Genomic DNA, 27,128 nt, shown 5'->3' with positions numbered 1-27,128 from the left:
CCTGTAATTCTTTATCTTTCAAAAACAGCAAATTAATTATTCACAGGTAATGACTCACTGTGTGCCCTTAGAACTAAACGCAGCACAAAGGGGTCAGTCAGCTCCACAACCTTGCCAACACAGACCAGATACAAAGCCCTCTCTGGTGGCCCAATGGCAACAACCAGGGATCACGCCCTGTCATTACTTCTAAGCAGCAGCAACCAACTCCCTGGGACCCAAAGCCAGCTTGTAATAGTGCATCTCTCCTTAAGAGCAGCCTCAGCACACACATGGTGCACAGCCTACCCAGGGGGCCCAAAGCTAAAATATAGGGAGTGGAGACACATTGTCATCACAATCCTTAAACACAGCTGTAGGGGCCATGGGAATATGTTCAACCCTATCCAGGGACTCCGTGAATAATCAGAAGAAACAAGAAACATTACATTTTTCTGCAATTTTGTTTTCACATTACTTTCATGGTAACCAACAGTGTTAAAAGTCCGCAAAAACAGTAAAATCATAATAACGTGTCTAGTATGGAACGCCAAGGCTGTGTAACACACGTCCCTGTAACACACGTCTTCAGCTGCCTCCCAGACCCGAATGTAGGCATGGCAGAACCAAGGTCTGGAGAAAAATAACCACTTAAAAGAAGTCCGGATATGAAGTAAGTTATGTGTGCTTTTACGCATGTGTGTTTCAAAATGTCCACGGCTTAATCATTGGACAGTGGTAGCTTGCTACTACTGGTATCGCTCTACTCACAGACATCCGGGAATAAAGCCCTTCATCAGATCCCTTACGCATTTCAAAAGGTTCATAACCTTAGTGGACACAGACCTGGATGCGCCTAGACAACTGCTATCAAAATTTCACAGGCACTTTTGTAAAATGCGAGGCATTTTTACAAAAGTGTTGATATTGTGATTTTTTTTGCAATCATGACATCCTGAAGGGTTTGATTTACACCTTAAACAATAAGCATGCTAAATCTATTCATCGGTTTCTATGAAATGGTAAATGCAATTCATCCCGAAAGTTTCCAACAGTCAGTTTATGTGGCATTTAACCGTTTTTCTATGAAATCACATACAACCCTGTGGAGCAGGTAGGCACAGACTATGGCTGGTGCTTTGAAGAGACAGCCATTGTCACTTGGTGCTGTGTATCTGTGAAAGCATGCAGAACTTCCACAGATCTGACCCAGTGATGGCTCTCTGTGATCTCACTTCCAAGCAATCACCTGCTCGCACACAATCACCTGCTCACTCGCACGCAATCACCAGGCCTCGGGTCATCTACTGCATGCATTAGCTAGGCTGTGAAACAGTGGCGGTCTGTAGCCAATCAGTTCATGGACTGTCCAGTGCATCACACGTGAAAAACTATTTCAAGATGTTATGCACCTACCACATGTTTACTGCAGAATTTGTAACGTCATGCATATGGTTGCTAGATATCACAGCTCAACACTGACACACAGGCTCACCATAAACCCATGGCAAGTTTAATTCAAGAAACTAAAGAAGCTATAAACATATCACAAACACACCTTCCTTCACCCCCACTCAGTGGAGTGTGAACACGGAAGCACATTGGAGCAACTGTGCTTATAGCAGAACTCACAAAACTTGTGTACTTTGACATTTTTTTTTTTTGCATATTTATATAGCGCAAACTCGACCCGAAGGTATTAGAGCCAGGGCCGGCTTAAGTGCTGGTGGCGCCCTGTGCGACAATGTTTGTTGGCGCCCCCCCCCAATGACCACCTCCACCACCACAGGTATCTCTCGCTAGCACCCTTTAACAGTGACCAAGTCTCCATAACCACACTCTCTCAGATGCACTGAATTAGTTATAGCGCCACTCATACCAGTGTAGGGTGTCCGAGCACTTTACATCACACACACATTACACAGAGACAATCAATCATACGCGTGTAGATCAGTGTGTAGGAAATGTTACATAAGCCAAAGGACTAAAAGTGTAGGAGTCACATGTCATCCATAATGATAGGCAGTATAGTTTAAGAGTGCTTGGTGTGGAAAAGCACAAACTCCGAGGCGAAAATGAAACCGCATAGTTGGGAGTTTTCTTTAATAATAAGAATCGATTTCAAGCCAAATTAACCCTTTTTGCAACATTAATTAATGTTCTAATAATGTATACTTTGCAGTCTGTATGCAGTTCCAGGATGAAAGTTAATAGCTCACTATACTATATATTAGGACTTTAAGTTATAAATTGCAAGTAACAAAAGGATGTCTCTTTTGAAAGCAGTAACCTGCTGATCTGTTTACATCATACGTACTCTGTAATCTACTTGGTACACGTTCTTTGCAGCAGGAATACTAACCATCTGCACTAACTTCACCTAAATCAAAACCTCAACTATACAAAATGCGGATCTCTCGCCAGGAAGGTAATTAATCACACGAGTTATCTTGACATTTATGTGAGGCCTGGTAATTGCGGGGGTGGGGAGAAGAAATGCTGCAGCAGGTGCTTCAAAAGCATAATAAAACTCGACTCAAACACGGCGCCCCCAGGAAGCCAGCACCCGGTGTGGTGACCTCGAGGCTCGAACACCAAAGGCGGCAGTTTAGGCCGGCCGACGGACCACATCCTCTACCCTTAATCTAACATCACTTACTTGCGCCCGGCGTTCTGTATCTCCTCTCTGCTTGCAGCTCCGTCGGCCTGCCACTACCTCCGCCCGGATCGCTGTCAACCTTGCAAAAGCTCGTGTCCTGCGACGTCACGGGCCTATGCTGGGTGGTGACGGTGCGCATGCGCTTGCATTTCAAACAGGGCCGCGCGCGCGGCGCGGCACTGGTGGCCCGTTGCGGCGGCCTTTATAATTTATTTGGGGACACTGACTGACACTACTGTAACAGTAGTGTCAGTGTCCCCAAATAAATTATAAAGGCCGCCGCAACGGGCCACCAGTGCCGCGCGGCTGCCGCCCCAACAATAGTGCCGCCTGGGGCGGACCGCCCCCACCGCCCCCCCCTAGCTACGCGCCTGGTTGATTGCCATTGTGAAAGTTCCAAACATTAGCAATCTTTTGATGTTGTATATTAGTCAGCTTAACCTTCTCTTTATCAGCTTTCTGACTGTTTCTTTGCACTGTCATTTATACATCGGCGAAGACTATTGTCTATGTCTATTGTTGAGTGCAGGTTGCTGTGCCAACCAAATGAGAGTGACTCACATATATATGTAAAACAAGCATTGGCATAGCCAATAGGTCTCGCCTTTGGGACCTTATAAGTGTTTAGCCATGCAACAGTTGCGTAACTAAATACTTATAAGGTCCCAAAATCGAGACCTATTGGCTATTCAAAGCGGCCTTGAGGCCACGAAAGTTAAAGTGATCGCGATTGCGATCAACATCAAAGCGGCGGCAAGGCGAAAGTGAAAGTAATTGCGGTAAAACGCAGCGCGCGCGCCCGTCCGTGCACATGCACTGTAGCTCTAGGCTGGCCTGGTAGCACTTTTTGGAGCCCTCTCAATAAGTCTCGCCAGACCAGCGCAAGCGCTGGGTCAGGCGAGACCTAAAAATGGCAGAGCACCTGATGTAGTGAACAAGGCGGTTCGCTGCCGAAACGCGTCTGAGGTCTTGTTGGAAGAAATACTTTCTATGTACCGAGGAGTTCTTTTTACTGGACTTCGAAATACTAAAAAATGAGTGTCAGGTGAGACAGATATATATATATATATATATATATATCTATATATCTCTGTCTCACCTGACACTCATTTTTTAGTATTTCGAAGTCCAGTAAAAAGAACTCCTCGGTACAAAAGAAGTTACAGAAATGGTGCTGGGCATGGGCATCCGTGTTATCTTTGAAGGATTCATGATAACTTTGGAGTGTGCCTGGGTACCCCACACACGCTAAGATCTTTCTCCGGCGCACACCTTTCGAAGCACCTTCCTCACACTGATACTCCTTCTGGCGGCATCTTCTAAAGTCCAAAGTTGTGTTTCTTTCTGTATGTTTACACTGTCTCATAGCACTCCCAGGGGTGGCTCAGAGTCACGGTGGTACTTTATAAAACACCCAAAGAGTCAATGGCGTTAGGGAAACATTATACCTCTGACACTTCAGTCATCCCCCAGTACAGGCTGGCTACAGGCTTTCTCCATCCTTTCTGCAGAGCTGAGACCCCAGAGCTCGGCTGCCATTCCTGCAGTCTGTCTTCCCGCGTGTGCTGGCCATGCTGTGTGCCATGGTGACTTCAGCAGGTGCACCAGTGTGCTCTAGCAAAGCATAGCGGGCAAGTTTCCCAGGTCCATGTGTGATGTGCTGCTCCAGTTCAGTTTTTCTTTTAATTGTGGGACTTGTAGTCCTGTTTTATAATTCAATATACAGGACTCCAACCAGGGGCAGCCGCTTCATTAGGGCGGAGGAGCGCCGCCCCCTGCCACCAGCAGAAAAGAAAACGATAATAAAACGGGTTTTAAACCCGTTTTATTATCTTTTTATTTTAATCCCTTCGACCCGCCCCCAGGACTCTGAGTCTTGGGGGCAGGTCCAGGGGTTGACTGCTGCTGGTGGAGTGGTGAGCACTCCCTTCACTGCACATGAATTGTTTGCCGGCTGTCTCCGGTCGACCAAACACCTCCTGCGAAGTGCAGCTCTCTCCAGCCCCAGCTGTGTTGCTGGGGCTGGAGAGAGCAGGCACAGGCTCTCCGTCTGCCTGGGAGCGCAAGTTGCTGGTGCTCCGGCCAATACTGAAGCTGCTCTCATGCAAAAGCAGCTTCAGGATTGGCCGCAGGGCAGGCTAGGAACCTGTGCCCACGACCAGGGGGAGGACAAGGCGATTCGCGGGAGACACGGCAGCCACAAGGTAAGTTCATTTTTGTTTTTTATTTTATTTTTTTTGGCCCTCCAAACCCTCCCCACCTCCCTCCTCTGGCCCGTCCTGCCCGCCCCACCCCCCACTTTGGCAGGGGGCAGGCCGCTACTGACTAAAAGTCCCAGAATTCAATGAAAAAACCCGGACTGGAGCAGCACATCATGCATGGACCTGGGATACCTGACAGGGCTATCCAAGCCCAGTGCTCTGGCCCGCTCCAATAACAAGCATTGCAACACTGGTAGGGCTGGCTTTAGAGTGCTAACACGTGCAGACCCAGGCCTGCAGAAATGCTGCTTTCCACAGCAGTGCAGCTCCTTTTCAGGCGGGGGAAGCGGGGCCTGGACCTCCCATTAGAGACGTTTTCATTGGTTGTCCGAGAAAAGCCAGAATTTCTTTCAAGATTTTAGTGGCGTAGCTCGCCCTCAGACCGCCCGGGGCGGTCCCTGCGTTTCCTGCCCAGTGGCGGCTGCATTGAAGAGCTGGGGGGGGGGGGGCGGGGGGAGGCTGGCAGCTTTATAGCCTTCTTGTCGCCCCCTCGATGGCCGCACTAATAAAGAGCGGGGGAGAGATTGCCGCTCAGGGTAAGAGCTGGGGGGAGGCCGCCGCTCCCAAAACTCTGCCGCCCAGGGCAGACCCACCCCCCTCCCCTTGCTACGCCACTGCAAGATTGTAGGCCTCACTTCCAAATGCATTGTAAGTCCTTCAAGCACATACCATACCATATGTATGATTGTTTGTGTGTGTCTTTGTGACCTGTGTGGATGTGTTTTCATATCTGTGCGTGGGTGAGTGTGACTCTGGGTCTGTGTAACTCTTTTTGTGGTCTCTGTGACTGGTATCTGCTGGGCTGTGTTTGGGATATTTTCGGCTGTGTTTGGGATCTGTTGGACTGGGTTTAGAATCTGCTTGACTTTATTTAGCATCTACTCGACAGTGTTTATGTTCTGTGTGGCCTCTACTGTGTAGTATTTGTGTGTTAAAGATCTATGTGGTTCCTTTTTCTGATCCTTGTGACTGTTCGTGGGATCTTTGTAAGTACTGTGGGTTTAAAACTAGTGGCTGTTTTTTGTTAGGCTTTGTGTGAAGGATGTGTGATTGTGTGTCTAGGATCTGTTTGATTGTTTATGGCCTTTGTGTTTTATGATCTGTGTGAATGTGTTTTTATGTTGTCCTTCCATGCCCCTGTGGTTTGCAGGATCTACACCACTGTGTTTAGGATCTCTGTGCCTGTACATGTTTAGTGCTTGTGCCTCTGACTTTTGTAGTGGGTGACTTTATGCTTTTAAGATGTGTGTTTGTGTGCTGTGTTTTCTTGGCGGCAGGGGCTGCGTGAGTGTGTGCCTGGGGTCTGAATGAACAACACTGTGTGACGGTGTGTTTTCTTTGTGTGACTGTACATCATCCGTGTGACTGTTTTTAGTGTGTGACTGTTGACATCCGTGTACCTGTTTTTGGTCTGTGACTGTTGACCATCCGAGTGACAGTTTTGGGCATGACTGTTGATCATCCATGTGACTGTTTTTGGTCTGTGACGGTTCAGTATTTGTGTGACTGTTTAGGTCTCGCCTGGCGAAAGCAGCGCATGTGCTGCTCTCGCCATGTAGAGCACCTTTTGGAATCAATTCTGCGAGGGCTCTCATGCACGCGTCTGCAATTTTACAAAGATTGCTGCTCTCGCCATTTGTCCATTGCAAACAGCATGCGCTAGTCCGTAGGGACTGTGGACAGCCCGACGCCATTTTGCATGTTGCATTTTGGTGTCCTAGCAACGGAAGCGTGGAAGGTGTCCTAGCAACGAAAATGCTGTTTACGGTGGAACACGGTGCGTGCCGCTTTCCCTATGCAGCCTGATGTTATTATTTTTTCTTCTGGTTTTCATTATCGCGTCAGCGCATTCACTTTCACTGCCGCTCGAGTCTGTTTCTGCCGCTTTCACTTTCACGGCCGCTCGAGTCTGTTTCTGCCGTCCCCATTGCATCATGATTTCCATGTTTACAGCACACTGTATGCAGCACGCTGCCAGCTCTGAGGCCAAACCAATCACCGGTGTGAGCTACACAAATGCCCCTTGCCTGACGTGTTTACAGCTTTCATATGCTCTGAGGAAATCCCAACCTGTGGAGAAATATTACTGTGGAAATAAGGCTTATCGAGTCCTCGCGCCTGTTGACTGGCGATAATTCCTACTGCAGCATACACGATAAACAGTAACACAAACCCGCACCTGAAGCACACTGTGCGGCTGGCAACACCACCAGTGCAGCAAGAGAGCCTTGTTTGTCTTCTTATTATGTAGGTTCCCACTCATCCTTGATCTTGTCAATCACCGAGGACAGCCAAAGTAGTTGAAATCTTACTCCCGGGGCAATTAGTTAAACTGCTTCCTTATCCGCTCGATAAATCCAAGAAGTTCTGCCTCACTCGAGGAACAGTTGAGGCCAAGCCACTGACGTGCGGTACTTGAATCCTGCTAAAGACATTTTGTTGCTGATTCTTATGAAACATATGGCGTTGTATCATGTCAAAGTGTTGATCGCATTATTGGTTAGTTGACAGTAACAGAGTAGAAAAGAGCGGTGTTATCTTATTCTTAAACGCACGCATTGGTACACAACAGCCTGGAACCTGTAGGCTTCAATCTCACATAAACTGACTCAGGATTTCATCATGCCAATGTTGATAAATTTGAATGAGTGTTTTTTAATTTTTTTTTTGTAAAAGCACACAGATACTCAGAGGGAGTATTATGCCACTTCTTTACATGTATTATTCTTGTCAGATAGGTAAGCTTGTAATAACGCTTGCCTGTAATTTTCTTTATACATTGCAATTGTGACATCACTACTCTTCTGTAATAAAACAACGACATCGCTAGTCTACTGTATGTTGAGTTGTGAAGACTACATTACAAGAAGTCCGGCATCCTACCCTCGCCCTACCTTATCTTTCAAGACCCTCAGGAGATCTGTGACCTTTAACCCACTCCCTGCCTGTGTGTCTACGTATTCCTATACATGTTATGTATACATGGCACAAGGGTGTGCACAGTTACAGGAATCCCACCTGGTCCTGCAGCCCTATTCATCTAAACGGTCCTGAACTCTTTGGTGACTTTCGATATCCTTATGGCCCAGAGTGGGGCCATTTCACCCATTTGTTATTAATGCTCTTGTTCTTCCAATTGTTTGATGTTGGAGGCTCTCATGATCACAGTATCATGGGAAGGGGCACTAATGGCTGTTAAAGGCCCTCTGACCTATCACTCCATGGGTTTGTGTTTCTGTTTCTTCAAGTTTAATTGACAACCTTGCGCGCTTTCACTTTCCAAGCAGCCCTGGACATTGATGGCCACTTCTTTTAAATAAAATAGGTCTCGCATTTACAAGAGTTTGATCTATTATCATTGTAAATGGCAATGCCTTTTATTTATGTGTTAGTTATTAAAACAGATAAATAAAAGGCATTGTCATTTACAATGCAAATAGATTGAACTCTCGCAAATGCGAGACCTATTGCATTGTGGTCTGTGACTGTGGTTCATCCGTGTGACTGTTTTTGGTCTGTGACGGTTCAGCATCCGTGTGACAGTTTTTGGCGTGTAACTGTTGATCATGCGTGTGACAGTTTTTGGCGTGTGACTGTTTAAGATCTGTGTGGCTCATTGTGTGTTCTGGTGCCGGGTTTTGTAGTTGTCTAGCGCAGCTGTCCCGTGTGAGCTTTATCTCGCGGCTCGCCCCCAGCTCCCCCCTCCCCTCCGATGCCAGTACAGCTGCCCCCCACCCCCGGTTTGTTTTACACGCTCTCTCTAGGGGAGGGAGTGTGAGGAGACAGGAGAGCTGCGCCGTGGGGAGACGTGTACACAAAACAAAACAACGCATTTCGCTAATGGATCTTACACCGGCGGAGTGTGCACTTTGCTGTGCTGGGAGCCTGGGGCGGTGGAGTCCCTCTGGGTGAGGTCATTTCTGCAGTGAAGGTCTGCAGCGCTGCGGGCAGCCCTCCCCGCCCTGGCTGCATGCCTGTGACCCCCCCCCCCCCAGCCTCCTCGCTGGCTCCGGGCCCTGCCTCTGCTCCTGTCATGGACGCACATGCTCTGCTTATTTAACACATGTTCCTCGTGTATCGATGCGTTTCCACTCACTGTGATCCACAGGGCCCTCGGCGTGAGAGCCCAGACCACCACGACCAGCCGCAGCCATTGTAGGAAGGAGGGCCCGGCGCCTCGGCTAGAGTTGGGCGCTGTGGAGTAAAACCCCAAAATGTGTTCAGTGACTCATCGCCCCGCCCCCACCTGCCCACTCCAAACACACATCTTCAGAATGCACCGCACTTGTGACGTGTTTCACGTGCAGTGTCTGTGCACAAAGGGACTTTGCATTTACGGCTGTGCGTGCACACTGTCACAGCGCCTTTGCGCGCGCCAGTGCAGTGGTGGAAAGCCGGCCACCACCCTGCCGCAACTGTTAAATGAAGACAGGCCTGTGTTACTAACACAGTAATTCAACGTTATCTGACCTTGTCTTTTCTTTTGCGGTACAAAGAGCACGTATCTAGCTGTATTCCATGTTTGCTGGATTTTGCTAACTAACCTCTTAAAAACACATTACATGCATGTATGGACTGATGTTTGGAAATACAATAAACTGAATTGGAATAAAAACAAATAAACGCATATTAATAATATATAGGATTGCGTTGCAGTTGTGTGTGTCCAGCGCCTTGTAACCCTGATGCAGCCCCGAAGCACATTTGGGGGGCTGGGTAGCAGAGGACTCCATGCGGTGTGCTTGGTTGGAGCGAGTGGGCTCACTGTGTGCCTTGAGGGAAGTGTCTGGTGTCACGCGGAGCTTCTATCAGGCGGCCGCCATCTTGCTGCTGCCCAGCGGGGAGCAGTGGGGTGCACAGGGGTGAGAGGGACAGACGCGTTACGAGGGGGAGTACACAAAAAAGTACAATATTGTTTAATAAACCATAATGTTGTTCCTTATGGGATTATTCTATTACCATGTATATTGTTCGCACCACAAAGGCAGTTTTTCTCCTGGCATTCTTATAGTTTGTGTAGATGCCGATAGGTACCTATGCAGAGGCACAACTAGAGGCAAGTTTCGGGGGGGGGGGGGGGGGGGGGGAGGGGCTAAGAAAAAATGCATGAGCAAATCTGTGCAGGAAGCACTCTGTATGCAGCAGGGCACCTACCTGTGGTGGAACTGTGTACTAAAGTACTTTTGGAAGGCACCCATTGGGTAGTTACCTGTGTATGAAGGGTAGGTAGACGTGCATGTTGCAGCCTGTGGGTAGGTACCTGTTCAGGCAATACATGTGAATAGGCACCCCTGCAAGAGGAACAGTGGGTTAGTACCCGTGCAGGAGGCACACAGTGGGTAAGTACCCGTGCAGGAGGCAGACAGTGGGTAAGTACCCGTGCAGGAGGCAGACAGTGGGTAATTACCCGTGCAGGAGGCACACAGTGGGCAGGCACACGTGCAGGGGTAACACAGTTGGTAGGTACCCGTACAGGAGGTACACAGTGGGTTGGTACCTGTGCAGGAGGCACACAGTGGGCTGGTACCCGTGCAGGAGGGACACAGTGGGCAGGCACACGTGCAGAGGGCATACAGTGGGTAGGGACCCGTGCAGGGGGCACACAGTGGGTAGGTACTCGTGCAAGAGGCCCACTGTGGGTAGGTACCCATGCAAGAGGCCCACTGTGGGTAGGTATCCATGCAGGAGTCACACAATGGGCCGGCACCCGTGCTGGAGGCACACAGTGGGCTGGTACCCGTGCAGGAGGCACACAGTGGGTTGGTGCCCATGGAAGAGGCCCACTGTGGGTAGGTACCTGCGCAGGAGGCACACAGTGGGTAGGTACCCGTGCAGGAGGCAAACAGTGGGTGGGTACCCTTGCAGAAGGCACACAGTGGGTGGGTACCCGTGCAGGAGACGTACAGTGGGCAGGCCCGCATGCAGGAGGCACATAGTGGGTGGGTATCTGTGCAGGAGGCACACAGTGGGCAGGCACGCGTGCAGGAGGCACATAGTGGGTGGGTATCTGTGCAGGAGGCACACAGTGGGCAGGCACGCATGCAGGAGTCAAACAATGGGTAGGATTCTGTGCAGGAGGCACACTGCGGGTACGCACGCATGCAGGAGGCAAACGATGGGTAGGATTCTGTGCTGGAGGCACACCGTGGGCAGGCACGCATGCAGGAGGCAAACGATGGGTAGGATTCTGTGCAGGAGGCACACTGTGGGTAGGCACCCGTGCTGGAGGCACACAGTGGGTAAGTACCCATGAAGGAGGGAGACAGTGGGTAGGCACCCACGCAGGAGGCACGCAGTGGGTAGGTACCCGTGCAGGAGGCAAATGATGGGTAGGCCCCCGTGCAGGAGGCACATAGTGGGTAGGTACCTATGCAGGAAGTAGTCTGTGGTTAGGTCCCGTTGCATGATGAAGCCTACGTACCGTTGCTGGAAACCAGTGGTCGAAGTGGGGAAAAAAAAAGTAGGGGAACTATGGGCGGAGAATGAGATGGCGGGAATAACCCGAGAATGGGGTTAGAGGTGTGGCCAGGATTGGCAAAACATCCCAATCTTTAGTATTTGTTTGGCATTTCACTGACCAATTAGAGCTTATTATGTTATGTAATTCAACCAATGGATACACATGATTATTTAACGATTAATATGAGTTATTGACATTAAAATAAATTCACAAAGAGGGATATGTTTCTAATCACAGAATGTCCCAAATATGCTTAAAAATGGAAGCACAAGCCATTTGTTTCCGAGCCATGGAGTTTGTCGTCAGCAATATACACAGCGACAATCAATTTTACGTGTGTAAATCACTGTATAGGAAATGTTACATAAGACAAAGGACTACAAGATGTAGGAGTCACATGACAACCATATTAGTAGGCAGTATAGTTTAATAGTGATTGATCTGGAGAAACACAAACTCAGAATTTAAAACTTAATACCATGATTGGGGGTTCTCTTTAATAATCATTATTGATTTCTACCCAAATAAACACTTTTTTGCAACATTAGGATATTCAAAGGCTTAGGGAAAAAACCATAAAGCTCTAGTTTATACCTTGCAGTTTGTATGCAGCTCTTAGATGAAAGTTAATAGCTCACTGTTCTTTGTTAGGATTTTAACTTATAAACTGCAAGTAACAAAAGGATCTTACTGACACAAGCAATAACCCACTGATCTATTTACAATATGTGCACTTTGTGATGGGCATGGTACATTTTCATTGCAGCAGGCACATTAACCCTCTGCGCTATCTTTCCCTGAGTCAAAACTTCCACTAGACAAAACTCCGATCTCTCTCTAGGAAGAAGTTTATTCACCGGAGTTATCATGACATTTTTATTATTGCCGAAAATTGCTGTAGGCCAGGAAGGAGGCAAAAAGTGCTTTTAAAACCATAATTTACAACGCCCCCACTCAAAGTCAGAACCCGTTGCAGTCACACCGGTCGCACCACCCTTGAGCCAGTTCTTCTCAGGGGTCCTGTGACCTCAGTGACAGTCACTGTTGCTCTAGGATCTGTAACTTCGTAGGCCTGCCCACAAGACTGGAGGTGAACTTCAGTATGGATTGTGGTGGGCAAGCCTTCAAGGTGAACCCACACTTGCCACTGCTAGGGTCCACCTACAGGTGCTAAGACACCAGGGCTTTTCCGGGGCCTTCTAAGGTTTAGCATGGCAATGTGCTCCCTCAGGAGAGTGGTCTGGGGGACTGCTCATGAAGGCTGAACCTGGTTCCCTTGTTCTAAATTCGGCAGCTCTGCCCCCAGTGCTACATCCACTCCCTCACTGAACACCATACTGCCCCACTGAGAGAAATTCACACTGCCTTCAACTACAATCCAATTTGACCTGCTATAAACAACTGGATGCGACTCAATTCAAATTACGTACTCGGCAAGAGCAATATGCTGCCTAAAGGAAAAGGTAACAACATCCTGGAAAAAGCAAACACTCATAGGGAATGAAAGATCAAATAAAGCATGTGAAATGTAAGCAGGAACAACATGGTGAACTTAACGCTTTTACATTTATGCAGAAATCAACGAGTATTTTTGCCTGAAAACTACAGGGCCCAGAAAGGACCCATTTCAATGTCCACTGCTTATATGCTTACAAGACGTAAGCAGTAAGGTTTAAATAGACCACGGGGCATATTATCTAGGACGGCGTTAAAAATTATAGCCGGTTTAGCGGCAGAAAACTGCGGCTTAAGCTGCAATAATGGGCTTGATAATATGCCCTTGAGAATTCCAATAGAAGCCCATGTTCTGGTGTGAACCTGGACTTCTATCGGAATTCTCCAGGGCATAATATCAAGCCCATTATCGCCGCTTTAGCGGCAGTTTTCTGCCGCTAAACCGGCTATAATTTTAACGCCGTTCTTGATAATATACCCCCCCAATTTGTGAACACAAAGCCGCCCTACACATTTTGTTTTCCAACCCACCCATCAACCAGGTATTGCAGTACCTCCAGGTTTGGCGCACTTCCCCAACAGGGGAAAACATCGCTTCACAGACAAACTCAGTAAAGTGACGCTAATTTTTTTGGAGTTTGAATAAAGCCAATCTGGCCACTTTAAGAACACTCCGACTTGTTTTTTTTATTGATTTTTCATATTATGAACCTTTTATTTCCGAGGCTGCACTTTGGAATAGAAAAATGTAAAAATGGCATTTCCAGAAAATATTTTCTTTTTTGCATCCATTTCACAGGCGAACAAACGAACGACAAAGAAAGAGGGTGAGAGCCATTTCTTGAGTCATGGTTTTCAGTAAGTGATTAGGAGTTAGACAGCCAGAGAGGGAATAGGAGTAAGAAAGAGGGGGGGGGGGGGCAGCTGCTAGCGGCAGAGCAGAAGCGGACACTGTCCTTGTCTCGTCTGGGCAGGAAGCAAGAGACGGAGACCTTTTCCTTTCCTGCTCCCCGCCCATCCCCAAACAGCCACTAATGCCGAGCCTTCTCTGAGGCCGTGGATATTTCTGACGTCCCGGGACGCATGTTCAAAATAAAAAAGTAGGGGAACGGATGCTATAGAATTAAAGAAGTAGGGGCACACCGTGCCCTGCCGTGCCCTGCCGTTCCCGCCCACTTCGACCTCTGCTGGAAACAGTGTGGGTAGGTGTCTGAACGTGGCGCCCTGTGGGCGGGTTCGTGTGCAGGAGGCACTCTGAGTGGGTATCAGTGCAGGTGGAACCATGCGGGTGGGCACCTGTGCAGGTGACCTCCCCACCCTGTGATGTGTACCATTGCAGGAAGGTATCTGTGCATGAAGCATCCTTTGGGCATGTACTTGTGCAGGTGAACACCTTTGGTTGGTACCCCTGCTCGGGACAGGCTTTACGTTGGTACACATGCAGGAGGCACTCAGTAGCTAGGTACCTATGCAGCAGGTGACCTGTGCTCGGCGCCTGAGTAGGACAAAACATGGTCCGGTGCCTGTGCACGTGGTGGTGTTATAAATTGGAGTGGATCGATCCTCAGACCTGAGGGCTCGGCCGTGGCTCTGAATGTTTAATTTACATCACTCTTTCTGTATATATTTTTTGGCCCGGGGACCGGCCCCGCGGTGCCATAGGTGAGAAGGATATAGTGCTAAACGTCCCTTTGGTGCCACAGCGACAGCCAGCCTGAGGCTGTGAGGTGGAGATCAGAGCGGTGGCCTCGAGGCCTGTCTGGAGACACAACCGTGCACCTGGGCCCGAGGGATAGGCAGGGACGCAGCTTAATCAGTGAGATTCGGGGCATGTGAACAGTGGCGGCTGGCATCTACGGGGAGGAGCAGACGGGCCTGCGTGCAAAATTACATTAAAAGAATCAAACACTTACAGGACCACTCTGCCCTCCGCTCCGGACCTCTTCTTTCACTCACGGAGGAAATGGATGTAGCAACTCCCTTGACCAATCCTGGCACTCCTCACATGCTGACAACCAGCATGTGAGCAGCGCCCTGATTGGAAGGAGTGGCCTCAATTGGCAGTCCCGAGCCCACTAGAGGCTTGCACTTGCTCTCAACTCGGCTGTCTTAAGACTGCTTGGTTGAGCGGTTTAAAGTGCGCATGTCTGGCTGGCCGTTGCAAGACGTCCGGCCAAAGAGACATGCGCACTTCAAACAGTGCAAAGGCAGCCCTCTGCCCACTACTCCTCCCTGCTCACTCAGCAGGCCCCGCCCCATCCTTGCACTCGGTTCAGAACGGGAAGATGAAAAACAAAATGGTAATAAATTACCATTTTTTCATCTCTGGGACTTTGGAGGGCATTTGAGTGGGAGACGCTCTTCTGCTCTAACAGAGGAGCTGCCAGAACTAACAAGCATTGGCATGGCCAATAGGTCTCGCCTTTGAGACCTTATAAGTGTTTAGCCATGCAACAGTTTAATAACTAAATACTTATAAGGTCCCAAAAGCGAGACCTAGTGGCTATGCCAAGCGGCCGTGCTGCCGCAAAAGTGATCGCGATCAAACATCCGTGCGGCCGTGAAAGTAATCGATAAAGCGCGGCGCGCGCGCCCGCGCACATGCACTGTAGCTCTAGGCTGGCCTGGTAGCACTTTTTGGAGCCCTCTCAATAAGTCTCGCCAGACCAGCGCATGCGCTGGGTCAGGTGAGACCTAAAAAGCAGTGGGCTGCAGGGTGGAGTGTGAGCTCAGCAAGGTTCGGGATATACTGTTTCCACGGGGAATAGGGTCACACTGATTTGCATTAGGTGGGCCTCTGTCTAGAGTAGCACAGTGGGCAACAAAGATGGCCTCCTGGAATGCTACTGTGAGCCATTCCCATGGGTTAGACTATTTGCAAGTATTCATTCCATCCCCTTTGGGTGTTTGACTGCCAGTGAACCTGAGGCTGGTGCAGCTCTCCAAGTCTACGACGGCCAATGCTTGTCCGTTCCAACAAGTGGTGCATTTGCCCCCATTCAAGGAGCTCTTCAGTGGGGGCAGCTTTACTATTTGTTTGGTAAACCAGTCACTATACGGGCCTGAATCTCAACGGAATCTTGCACTTTTGAGTAAGTTTACTACTTTTTATGAACTGTTCACAAAACCTGGGTGTATTTACTCCAAAAGCGTAACTTGCATGTCTCCACCAAATTAAAGGGCCTGTGGGCTAGTCACAAACTGCATTTTGCAGTGTGTTTTGTTGTACTACAACATTCTGTTCACTAACTGCACTTCTAAATTACTATAGTATGTTTGCAATAGTACTTTAGAAGTGCAGTTTGCCAATTGCTTGTTGCAGTGTGTATGTACTGCTATTGTAGGGTAAGTGTACTACGAATAACAGTTGTGAATAGCCCACAGGCCCTTCAATTAAACCAGGCTTCTCCAAAGAGTAGCTCGTGAACTACTGGGAGCTCTCCAGTGACTTGTGAGTCGCTCTCCTGTGTGCGGCCCAGCCTACTAAATTCGAAGTGTTTGCTTGGTTGAATTAATATGTGTATGCCACAATTGAAAAGTGTGGAATAAAGATCAAAATGTGCACATTTTCAGAACCTATAGTTTCCAAAACATATGGAAAGCTGATACTTGAACGATAGATCATGCAGCATTGGGAGACTTATTGTGGTCTGTGCTAGGTCCGAACGGGGGCAGGCTGTCGAGGGGGATGTTAGATCTTGGTGATTGGGTGGTCTGTAGGCCTGGGCGAAGTTTGTGGAGGTTTGCTACGCGGAACTCCACGAAGCTACAAAAAAAACTGAAGTTCCGCGAGTGGCGGAGTGCAGTGCAAACTGCAGTTTGTGGTGGTATTCACGCCGCTCGGGTAGAAATTCTACCCAAGCAGCAGCTCGCGAAATTACCATTCGCGATCGCACCGATTGCGAGCAGGGAAAAACCTCTGCTGCATACCGTGAAGTGAAGTTTTCTGCACTCCACGAGCTCCGCGGAGTGCAGAAAACCCCGCGAACGGAGCGAAGTTCGCCAGCCAGGCCTAGTGGTCTGTAATTGTGCAGGAGCACAGGAGGTGGTCTGCTCTTGTGCTTACTTAGGTATAAGTACAGGACATGGTCTGTACTTCAGCTGAAGCTGGGAGAAATACAGGAGGTGAATGGTCTCCACTTGTGTTGGTGCTGTAAGTTGTAGGTGGTTGGTTGTTCACCTACTGGAGTGGTAGAGACGCAGGAGGAAGTCTGTAATCGGGTTCGATTTGGAGAGGATAGGTAGGTGGTACATACTAGTGCTAAAGCCAGGGGAGGCACAGGGTGGTCTGTACTTGTGCTGGCGCTGAAAGGTGCAGGTGGCTGCTTGTTTGCCTACTGGAGTGGTAGAGATGCAGGAGGAGGTCTGTAATCAGGTTCGATCTGAAGAGGTCAAGTAGGTGGTATGTACTAGTGCTAAATCCAGTTTAAGCACAGGGTGGTCTGTGTTGTGCTGGGGAAGTGCAGGAGGTGGTCTGTACTTGTGTTGGAGGTGAGCCATCCTACTATTTGAGGTGGAGTGGAGAAACATGTGGGCTGCAATTGTGCTGGGAAAAGCAAAGGAGTTGGTCTGTAATTCGGCTGGGGTGGTCTGTACATGTGTTGTAACTGGGAGTAGTAAAGGTGGTGCTCTGTAGTTGTGCTGGAGTTGTGAGGCACGCAGGAATTTGTTTTTAATTGTGCTGGAGTTTAAGAAGGTATATCTTTACTTGTGTTGGAGTGTGGAGAAGTAAAGGAGGGAGTGTGTAATTGTGCAGGGCCGGTAAGTAGTGCAGGAGTTTATATTTGTGTTGGAGTTGGGGGGGCAGTAATGGAGGTAATCTGTAACTGTGCAGGACCTGTAGGTAGCGTAGCAGTTTGTATTTCTATTGGAGCTGTGGAAGTAAAGGAGATGGTGTGTAATTGTGCGGGAGCTGGAGGTAGTACAGGAGTTGCATTTGTGTTGGATTGGGGGGGAGGTAAAGGAGGTAGTCTGTACTTGTGCGTGAGCTGGAGACGGTACCAGAGGTTGTTCTTGTGTTGGAGGTGGTCTGTAACTGTGCTGGAGCTCAGAGACAATACAGGAGGCGGTCTGCACTTCTATCGAAGCTGGGGACGTAAAGGAGGTGGTCTGTAATTGTGCAGAAGCTAGAGGGAATGCAGGGGGAGGTCTGTGCTTGTGATGTAGCTTCAGGAGGTGATCTGTACTAGTTTTGGAGCCGGGTGAGGTAGAGGAAGTAGTCTGTACTCATTGTCAAGTCCACCTTCTGATTTGGTGCAAAAAATTGTCTTCCCACCTGTTAGGGTGCAGGAACCACTGGTGCAGGAACCACTGGTGCACCATCAGACCTCATGCATTCCCATGACCTCCAATGCAGACCGCACCACAATTGAGGGGGGGCACGATAAGTACCATTCTCTCCTAGAACATTTGTGCACCAGATGTTCTTTCACCACCACAGGGGTCACAGAAAGATTCACAATGGACACAGTACAGTCGTGCACCAGTGGGTCCGTCACCACTACAAGAGGTGGACATGATGATTTAGAGAGTTTACTAGTACACCACGCGGGGGTCTGCTAGTACACCAGTGGTTACTTCACCACAGCAGATACTGGACAGACCGACTCACGGGGTCTGCTAGTACAACAGTGGTTACTTCACCACAGCAGATATTGGACAGACCGACTCACGGGGTCTGCTAGTACAACAGTGGTTACTTCACCACAGCAGATACGGGACAGACCGACTCACGGGGTCCGCTAGTACACCAGTGGTTACTTCACCACAGCAGATATTGGACCGACCGACTCACGGGGTCTGCTAGTACAACAGTGGTTACTTCACCACAGCAGATACGGGACAGACCGACTCACGGGGTCCGCTAGTACACCAGTGGTTACTTCACCACAGCAGATATTGGACCGACCGACTCACGGGGTCTGCTAGTACAACAGTGGTTACTTCACCACAGCAGATACTGGACAGACCGACAGAGTTCCTGCACACCCTGAAACGGAGGGTTCAAGTACATTACTAAAGTGGTGGCCCTTGCACTGCAGAAGAGGTAAGACACAATGACTGACAGATCTTGTAGGAGCAAAAGGTTACCCACAAATTTGAGACGCCCCAAAATGTATCTCATTCAGATTTCCCACCATTTACTGGATCAGAGACTGTGTTTATCCTCAATTTTATGAGGCCCTGTGTCCCCGCGTTAAGGCAGCTCCTAAAACGCCAAAGCCAGTCAAAATACAGTACATTATTAATTTGGGATTGAGTGAGCCCAAACAATAATTGAGTTCTAAATTAAGGAAAGTGAAAGGGCTTCAGTCCAGAATTTAAAAATACGAGGAACTGAGTCAATGCCTTGTAGGCTCTTAAATGTAGAGTTATGCAGGGTATGTACAAATCAGAAATTAAATCTCAGTGGGCATCAAAATCAGAAGAGAATCGGGCAGTATCCCAGTAGATCAGGGGAGTCAGTCAGTCAAAAATCTTTATTCGGTTTAAGTGCAAACCATAAAAGCATACTACATAACATAATGAATAAAAGGAGTTGAAGGGACATAATTCATTTTGAACAATCAATAGCTCCTAAAAACCTATAAAAACATCCAATAGGAAATAAAAACATCCAATAGGAATAAAAACATCCAATAGGATCAGGGGAGTCTTCTGGCCCACCCACACAATAATGGGTTTTGAAACACACAATTCTTGCATAGAAAATGGGAATTTTTGCAGATTCATCATTTTGTGAGTGAATGTATCCTTTCTGCAGCAAATCAGAGCACATGAAAAATAAACGTCACATTCCCTTGACAGCTAAACACTAACTCATTATAAGGGTAATTATTCAGCGCCCCCTATTGCTAATATCATCCGGCGATGCTCAAACACAACATACAATGACACGTTGTGTGAATGAATAGGTCTCCATGAAGAAAACTTGTTGAAAATTACATTCAAACTAGAGAAAGTGAATTGTGAACAGGACACTGATAACAGTGGAAATAGCCTAACACACCACAGCTTGGCTGTGTGCCGTGGAGCGTGTGGGGAGAAGATGTGTGCGGGGGAAGCCCAGCGTGAGTGACAGGGGTGACTTCCATCTTGGACGAGATGATGTTTTTCCTTAAAATGTGACCTAGTTTACATCTAGTCGGAAAACGCACTTCTGCACATCATAGAAGACGTCTTTCAAAAGCAATAGTATCCTATCATCTGTATATATGGAATCAAGTGTAAAATTACCTTTTGCCCCTTTGTTAATAATGTACAATAATATAAATCCATAAGATTCTCTTGCAATCCCTCGGTGCATGTGAACAGTGATGGTGTCGGTTCCACACGAGGGAGCTAGGCACTCCAACCCGCGTGTTCCTGGGATTCTCTCTGCCGGGTGTCTTTGCAGTGCTGCACAGCAGTGTGGAGCTCACCTGTAGCTCAGTGTTTGTTTTACTGTGGTTAAGACTTTGCTTGTCCCTTCCACTGATTATCATATGTCAGTTTGCATCTGCTTAGAGTCTTTTCTTCTCTTACACACACCTCATGTAGCCAGAGCCTAGTGAAGCGCTTACTCTCCCTTCTCCTTTCTCTCCTCAGCAGCGATAATATGATGCCGTTTGGTGGGATCGCCTCCAAGCTGAAAATCGACCGTCTGAAGGCAGACGGGGTCGGCGAGCACAGCAACGCCGTCAAGTTCCTGAACCAGGACTATGAGAGCCTGAAGCAGCAGTGTATAGAGAGTGGAACCCTCTTCGAGGACCCTCACTTCCCCCCCATCACCGCCTCCCTGGGCTTCAAAGAGCTGGGTCCGGGCTCCTCCAAGGTGCAGGGGGTGCGGTGGAAGCGTCCATCGGTAAGTGCAGGTGAACTCATGGGCCCTCCTCCATATCCCCCATCCACTGTAGCAATTGTTGTGAGCGAATGAGTGAGCAAGAACAAACCTCCCTAAAATGTTTTAGGTTGAGCTTAGCACTAGGCAGCGTGAATGCGCTGTCTGCAAGACCTGCTGTAATCAATAAAACAACTCTTGTCCCGCCTCCCGCTTTCCATTGGTTCACTCCAGCGTCACTCTTCTTTGCTGCTTCCTGTCTTGTTCCTGCAACTGATACCTCACTTCCTTTCAAGGCTAAGGAGCACTGGTAAAGTACAGTGTAATTATGCTGGCCTCTTTATTTTTATTGATGCTTCTGGCCTGTCACTACTTGTCTTAAATGTTGATTTCTGCCTGTTTTGCTTCACCCTTCTGCTTCGCGTTATGAGCACTCCCCCCAGCGCAATGGAAGGCCACCTCCATCTGCAACTATGTTTCCCTTTCAAGAAAGCGCTTCAACGGTATTTGAAACAGTGCATGGCTCTGTAACCGATGCATTGATTTCGGTCCGAAACTGTAGGATGTATGTTTTGCTTGCAGCTTCTCCCCACCTGTGTCCAAAACCGAAGAAACGCCTGTGCTCTGACACTTCTTGGCCACAATTTTGTGAATTTGTAATTCGTTTTCAACTTTGGTCTAGTCGTGTTATGAGGTTAGAGTGTGTGTCTGTTTATGCGCTTATGTATGAGTGTTACTTGCATGTGCACACTTCTTATGTTGCACAATGTGGGATTGTGTGTGTCTTCATGCTTATATCTTGTGCCTTTATTTTTGCGTGCATGATTGTTTAGGTGCACCTGCATGTATATTTCTGTGTTTTAATCTTTGGCTCGTGAGTGAACCGGGAACAGTACTCAATTTGTAAAGATAAGGAAGAGAATCTGGATGCGGCACTACGGCCAGAGCTGCACACTTTACAACTGGGCAACCAGGTTTGAGTCCTCCTGGGACTCTGGGCAAATCACATATTCCCCATGTATCCAAAATATGCATATGCCTTTATGTAATGTAGCTCATTAGTCCAAGATGGCGGCCACGTGAAATAGTCTTGTTTTACTCCTTCGCCTCTGTCTAGTCCTCCTTTTTCCCTCCATCTTGGAGACCGGTTGCGGCAAAGTGTGAGCATTTGTGGTTATTAATTCTTTTGTTTATGTGGGTACGGGTTGGACATTTTGAGTGTTGTGATTTTGTGGCTTCAGAGCCGGCGCTAGGCATGTGCAGTGTGGGCAGCTGCCCAGGGCCCCGCACTTGTTAACATGCAAGAGGGGCCTCACAGTAGTGCCTTTTAAAGGACGCGGTTATGATGAGGGTGGTGCAGTGATGTGAGTCTCAAGGGAGGGGCCCTTCCCCTGGGCCTCGTAGCCATTGGCCGAAATGGCTTCGGTCATCTAATCGCTGCATCTGCATGAGGACACTAATTAGAGGAGTATTGAAAGGGCCTTGGGTGTGAAGTGAGCCCGGCCCTTGCATGAATGAAAAGCAGGGTGTCCTGCTAGGCTCACAGTAAAGAGGGAAGCACATTGCATCACAATGAACACTGCCCTTTCTCAGAGACAAATACCAGCCATGTGTTGTTTTTTAAGATGCAGCAAAGGCCCAGACGTTATACTTAATAGGACTTTGAAATATTAGTGTGTATTCATTTGTAACATGACTTTTCTGCCTTTCTCTACTTTAACTAGGAGTCGGGTATTGTTAATGCATCTCTAGGCGCCACGTTTAAAAGTACTTTCTAGTTCTACCTGCTGATTGAAGTATGTACAGGTGAGGGTTAAAAATATCAGCTTTAGGAAATGTTTCTTCTTTTTTTCTGGCCATGTGGCCACCCTGTTCACCAAGGATAAAGGAAAAGGGTGAAAGAAGCACAGAGATGGAGGTGCAGTGCATATAAAGAGAGGTATGACAGAGGAAAGAACTAAGAGAAGAGTGTAGAAGAGATTATAAAATAAAAGTACAGCAGAGAGGTGACAGATTAACGGCAACAGAGGGCAAGAGGCTCGAGGAAACGGGAAGAGGAGCTGTGTATGTGACGGGCGGGACCAGTGAAAGAAGGGAAGAGTCTGGGCAGGGCTGGCGCTAAGCATGGCCAATGTGGGCAGCTGCCCAGGGGCCTGCGCTCAGGTTGGGCAGGAGTCGGTGCTTAATTTGAGCCGGTAATTTCCGGTGCTCGGCACTAGCACTTAATTGTCAACACCGGCACTTATGACAGCTGCCACATGGTGGCGTGGTTTGTGTTTTTTCAAGATGAGCAGAACAACTGTTGATTATTATTTCAATATGCATTGGAAACAAGTAATCCCTTCTGCCAAGTAACTCCTGTTGATCTGGGGACCTTGAGCAGTCCGCATGATCACACTTGTACCAGTGTGATGGTTGGTAGTTGTGTAGGTACTGTCATTGGCAGCGCTGGCAGTGGCTATGAGGGGTGCGAGCTGCGGTGGCCCCCTAAGGAGCGCCATGGCTCCTATTGCTTTACAAATCAGCACTGGCAGTAGTGAAGCCCACATTTGTGTTTGCTCACAACGTCAGGAGTAGGGCAGCACCTCGCTTAAATACCTTCCCGGGAGCCTTACCTGCCTTTTCTGTTTTGCGTTGCCAGGCAACAAGAGGGCCACTTTGTTCCAAGGACCAGCCAGACATTGTCAAGTGAGGAGAGGTGGGTTGGGGATGAGGGAGCAGCCAGAAGAGACTGGCAGGGCAGGGTTTAACAACACTTTTCCCCCTGGCCTTGATGCGCTGCATCAGGCTGCAAGCTCCAGGTATAGGGCCCCTTCCCTGGGCCTTGCTGCCATTATCTAGTGCTGCGTGGTCCAGGGTGGGGGCTCTCCTTGGCCTCAGTGCTGTGAAACAGAGGAGATAAAACTCCCTCACCTGGGCCTGGCAGCACATGGAGTGGTTTAATGGTAGTGGGGAGCCAGGTACAGGTCCTGGCGTTGGCTCTGAATCCTGCGAGTGTGGGCAAATCATTGAACCTCCCCGTACCTAAAAAAAAAAACCCTGACCTACTGTAACGGGATTGGTACTTTTGTAAAGCACCCCAAAGTCCTCGGGCTGAGTTTGTGCTATATAAAAGAGCAAAAAAGGAACCTCAATGCCCTATCACAGTCCTCTCACATCCCGGCACTACCCATCATGCTGGGCTCGTGAACCCCCTGCTGAATGCATGGGTGGAAGCGTAGGTGGATGGAAGAGAGAAGGGGGTGATGGGTGGGTGGAGTGAAGGGATGGATGAGTGGATTGAAAGATGAGTAAAAGGGTGGATGTAAGGATGGATGAGTGAAACGATGGATGGATGGATGGGTGGAGTGAAAGGGTGGATGGATGAGCGAAAGGATAAGTAAATGTGTGAAAGGATGGATGGATGGATGAGTGAAAGGATGAGTGTAAGGGTGGAGGAGTGAAAGAATGGATAGATGAGTGAAAGGGTGGAGGAATGAAAGAAAGGGTGGATGGAAGAGTGAAAGTGAAAATGGATGGACGGATGAGTGGATGGATGAGTAAGTGAAAGGATGGGTGAAAGAGTAAATGGATGGAGTGAAGGTGTGGCTGAATGTTAGTGATATGCACACCAAAGGTCCCTTGGCGATACCAAAGAAGACTAGAAGTCCCCTGATGTCACTTTCTGTGGTGTCACTTCATGTGATGCAAATTAGGACCCGGGGCGCCAAAAATCTAAGGACCGTCCCTGTGTGGCTTCCCCAGGATTCTGCAGCCGCTTTCGGGGAAGGCAGGTTGGCGGGGTACTGGGTGCATAAGAAGTGGGACCCTGCCGAGGACCTGCAAGCCTTCTGTATTATGCTTCTAGCGCCCCGGAGTGCCGCACGTGGCCTCCTGCAGGTCGTTGCGAGGTCGGCCGTGTGTGCTGGTGGCCTCCTGCAGGTCGTTGCGAGGTCGGCCGTGTGTGCTGGAGGCGTCTGTGATGCAGCCTTTAGTGCTGGCAGATTGCTATGACCTGTCCTCCGAAGAGAATCCCTACAGGGGTCCGTGAGTTGACCCCTCAGAACAATGTAATGTACTATAGACTAAAATATGTGTAGGTTTATCCTATCAGACGCTTTCAAACTGTTCGTGTAAGACCGAGCCAGAAGGTGAGGTATTCCGCCACATGATGGGATGGGGTCCATTCTGGGGATAAGGGGTGTTTTATTAATAAGGGGTCAAACATTAAGTCGCCAAATGGGTCCAAGAGTCCCATGTTGGGTTGTGAGGCCTTTGAAGCCTCTTCGGAGCTTCCCGTCCCCCTTGGTGCTTCTTCCACGTCAGTGTTGAAACCAGAGGAGCATGACAATTCAATTTCTGTATCAGAATTGTCCTCATTATCAATAGTAATTGGAAGCTCAGGGCCTATATCATGCCCACATTGGGTGCCCGAGGCACCAGTCTTATCACCGCCTTGAAAGCGTGAAGGAGGAGCGGAGGTTTTAGCTCTTTTTTAAAGGCTGTTCTTTCTTTTTCTCCGAGCGTCCTCTTTTTGGGAGCCTTGTTTGCTCCTTCTTTTTGTGTACTAGTGGAAGGGCGGGGGGTAATGAGGGAGAAGGACTCTAGTTTCTCATTAATTTTGTCGTCAATTGAGCCAATTACGTTCTCCACCGCTTTGTTGATAAGATCTTCTAATCTGTCATCAATAGATGATTGGGGGGTTGAGATTATGAATATATATTAAATTAAATTAATATTGGGTCAGGGTAAAGTTTATAGATTAAATTAATATTAGGTCTGAATACATTTAATCCTTCCTCTTTTTTTTTTTTTTGTTTTGTTTAAAATTGTTTTAAATCCTACCGAAGTTGTAAAGGCTTTGGGAGAAACAGCTGATCGCTAAATGCCGGTGCTCAGATGCTCTGGCGATTGAATGATAGGGTGGCAGTTGGTAGTTGGGTTAAAACCGGTATTTTCCCAATCCGGTAAAATGGCTGAATGATGAGAAGGATTAGAAAGATCCAAAAGAGTTAAAATGGCCGCCACCCGCGCGGACGCGAGTGTGGCTGCCTGCTAATGTACTTTCCTTTAACCTCGGCCTGCCTCAGACGCGAGAGACGTCTCGAGGCGGCCGGGTCGGAAAAATGTGCATTTGTGGCGAAAAGGAAGACATCGTTGGTCTTAATAAAGACGGTGAGTGTATCTTTTGAGGCGGGAAGGATCGAGGAAAGAAAGGGATATTTTTGCGCGATGAGTGTGATGAGCGCGATGAGCGCGAGGGTAAAAAATGTAAAAGTAAACGGCGAGCGTGAGGCTAATCGAAGACAGGGATTAAGGAAATCTTTGAGAAATTTATGAATCCGATCCAGAGTGGGATCGGAGGAGGGGAAAAGGTTTTGAGAGGAAAGGTGTCCAAGGGAAGAAAGAGAGGGGTATTGACAAAGCCTTATCTGTTATTTGATCATAACAAAAAGTTAGAAAGGGGAGAGAAAGAAATCCAAAGGTCAGTAAAGAAGTAGTAAATTAATTAAATAGTTAAAATAAACATATTGAATATAAGGAGAAATTATAAAGGACGAGTTGAGGAGTACATATCTTTCTGAGCAGCAGCAACAAAGAAGGAAGATGGCTGGTCACGAAGGAACTTTATACTTGTTTGGAATATTCATTGAAGTTCTGTATTCTTCAATTGTTGCTGCTGAGCTGTGGCAATAAGGGAGATTTGCATAATATGGCCTCCGTGTTGTGCCATAAAATCCCTACAGGGGTCCGTGAGTTGACCCCTCAGAACAATGTAATGTACTATAGACTAAAATATGTGTAGGTTTATCCTATCAGACGCTTTCAAACTGTTCGCGTAAGACCTTTTTTGGGCCATACAAGTGGGCTTTGGAAACAGCAGGTAACATGAGGCGGTGTTGATGGGCGAGCTGGTGCTTGTGTGCCACTGAATCTTTTGCGCTGCTAATATTGCCTGCGATCCTGTCAGGTGCTGGAAGCATTCAGAACTTTTCTGGAAGCCACCTCCCCATAGGAGCTACAGATAGATACCTGAGCACTGTGAGATCCGAAGGGGCAGCAGGAGGTGGAGTGCGCGAGTCTGGGGGTGCCTTACCAGACCCGAACTCCTTAAAAAACCCTCTCTTTTGAGATTGTCAATTTAGTTTAAATTAGGTAATGTACATTTACAGCCCTCTTAAGCTGTGCTAAAAGTGTATTTTGGATTAAGAGATTTATAGCCAACTAGATTATTTATCAAGACTTCACATTCTCGCTTCAAGGATGGCGTTACCTGAATACCCGATGACGGTCAGAACCGCACCCGCGTGTGAGCGCAAGATACACACAGTTGTTCCGACGAGTCCTTTTTTGTGTGTAACGCTGTGTCTGACCTAGCCATGGAATATTCAAACACGTATCCTAAACGCAGTTTACTGCATGCTTTAAAACTTCAATGTAAGAAAATCAGCGCTGGGAATTATGCAGCCTGACTCCTAAACACATCCGGTGCAGCGGGGACTCACCTGACGGGCT

The 27,128-nt window shown here is 48.2% G+C and overlaps 1 protein-coding gene across 1 annotated transcript in view; it reads left to right on the top strand.

Moving 5' to 3' along the window:
- The window catches only part of LOC146816438 (calpain-1 catalytic subunit-like), a 476,307-nt gene that overhangs the window by 139,064 nt on the left and 310,115 nt on the right, over nt 1–27,128 (top strand). The window contains exon 2 of the mRNA XM_085610281.1: nt 20,402–20,661. Within this exon, the coding sequence (XP_085466407.1) occupies nt 20,412–20,661 (250 nt within the window). The 5' untranslated portion in view covers nt 20,402–20,411. The remainder of the gene's footprint in view (nt 1–20,401; nt 20,662–27,128) is intronic.

Source organism: Triturus cristatus, chromosome 6 (assembly GCF_964204655.1).
Source record: "Triturus cristatus chromosome 6, aTriCri1.1, whole genome shotgun sequence".
In the NCBI taxonomy this organism is placed as follows: Eukaryota; Metazoa; Chordata; class Amphibia; order Caudata; family Salamandridae; genus Triturus; species Triturus cristatus.
This window is presented reverse-complemented; position numbering and strand designations above follow the sequence as displayed.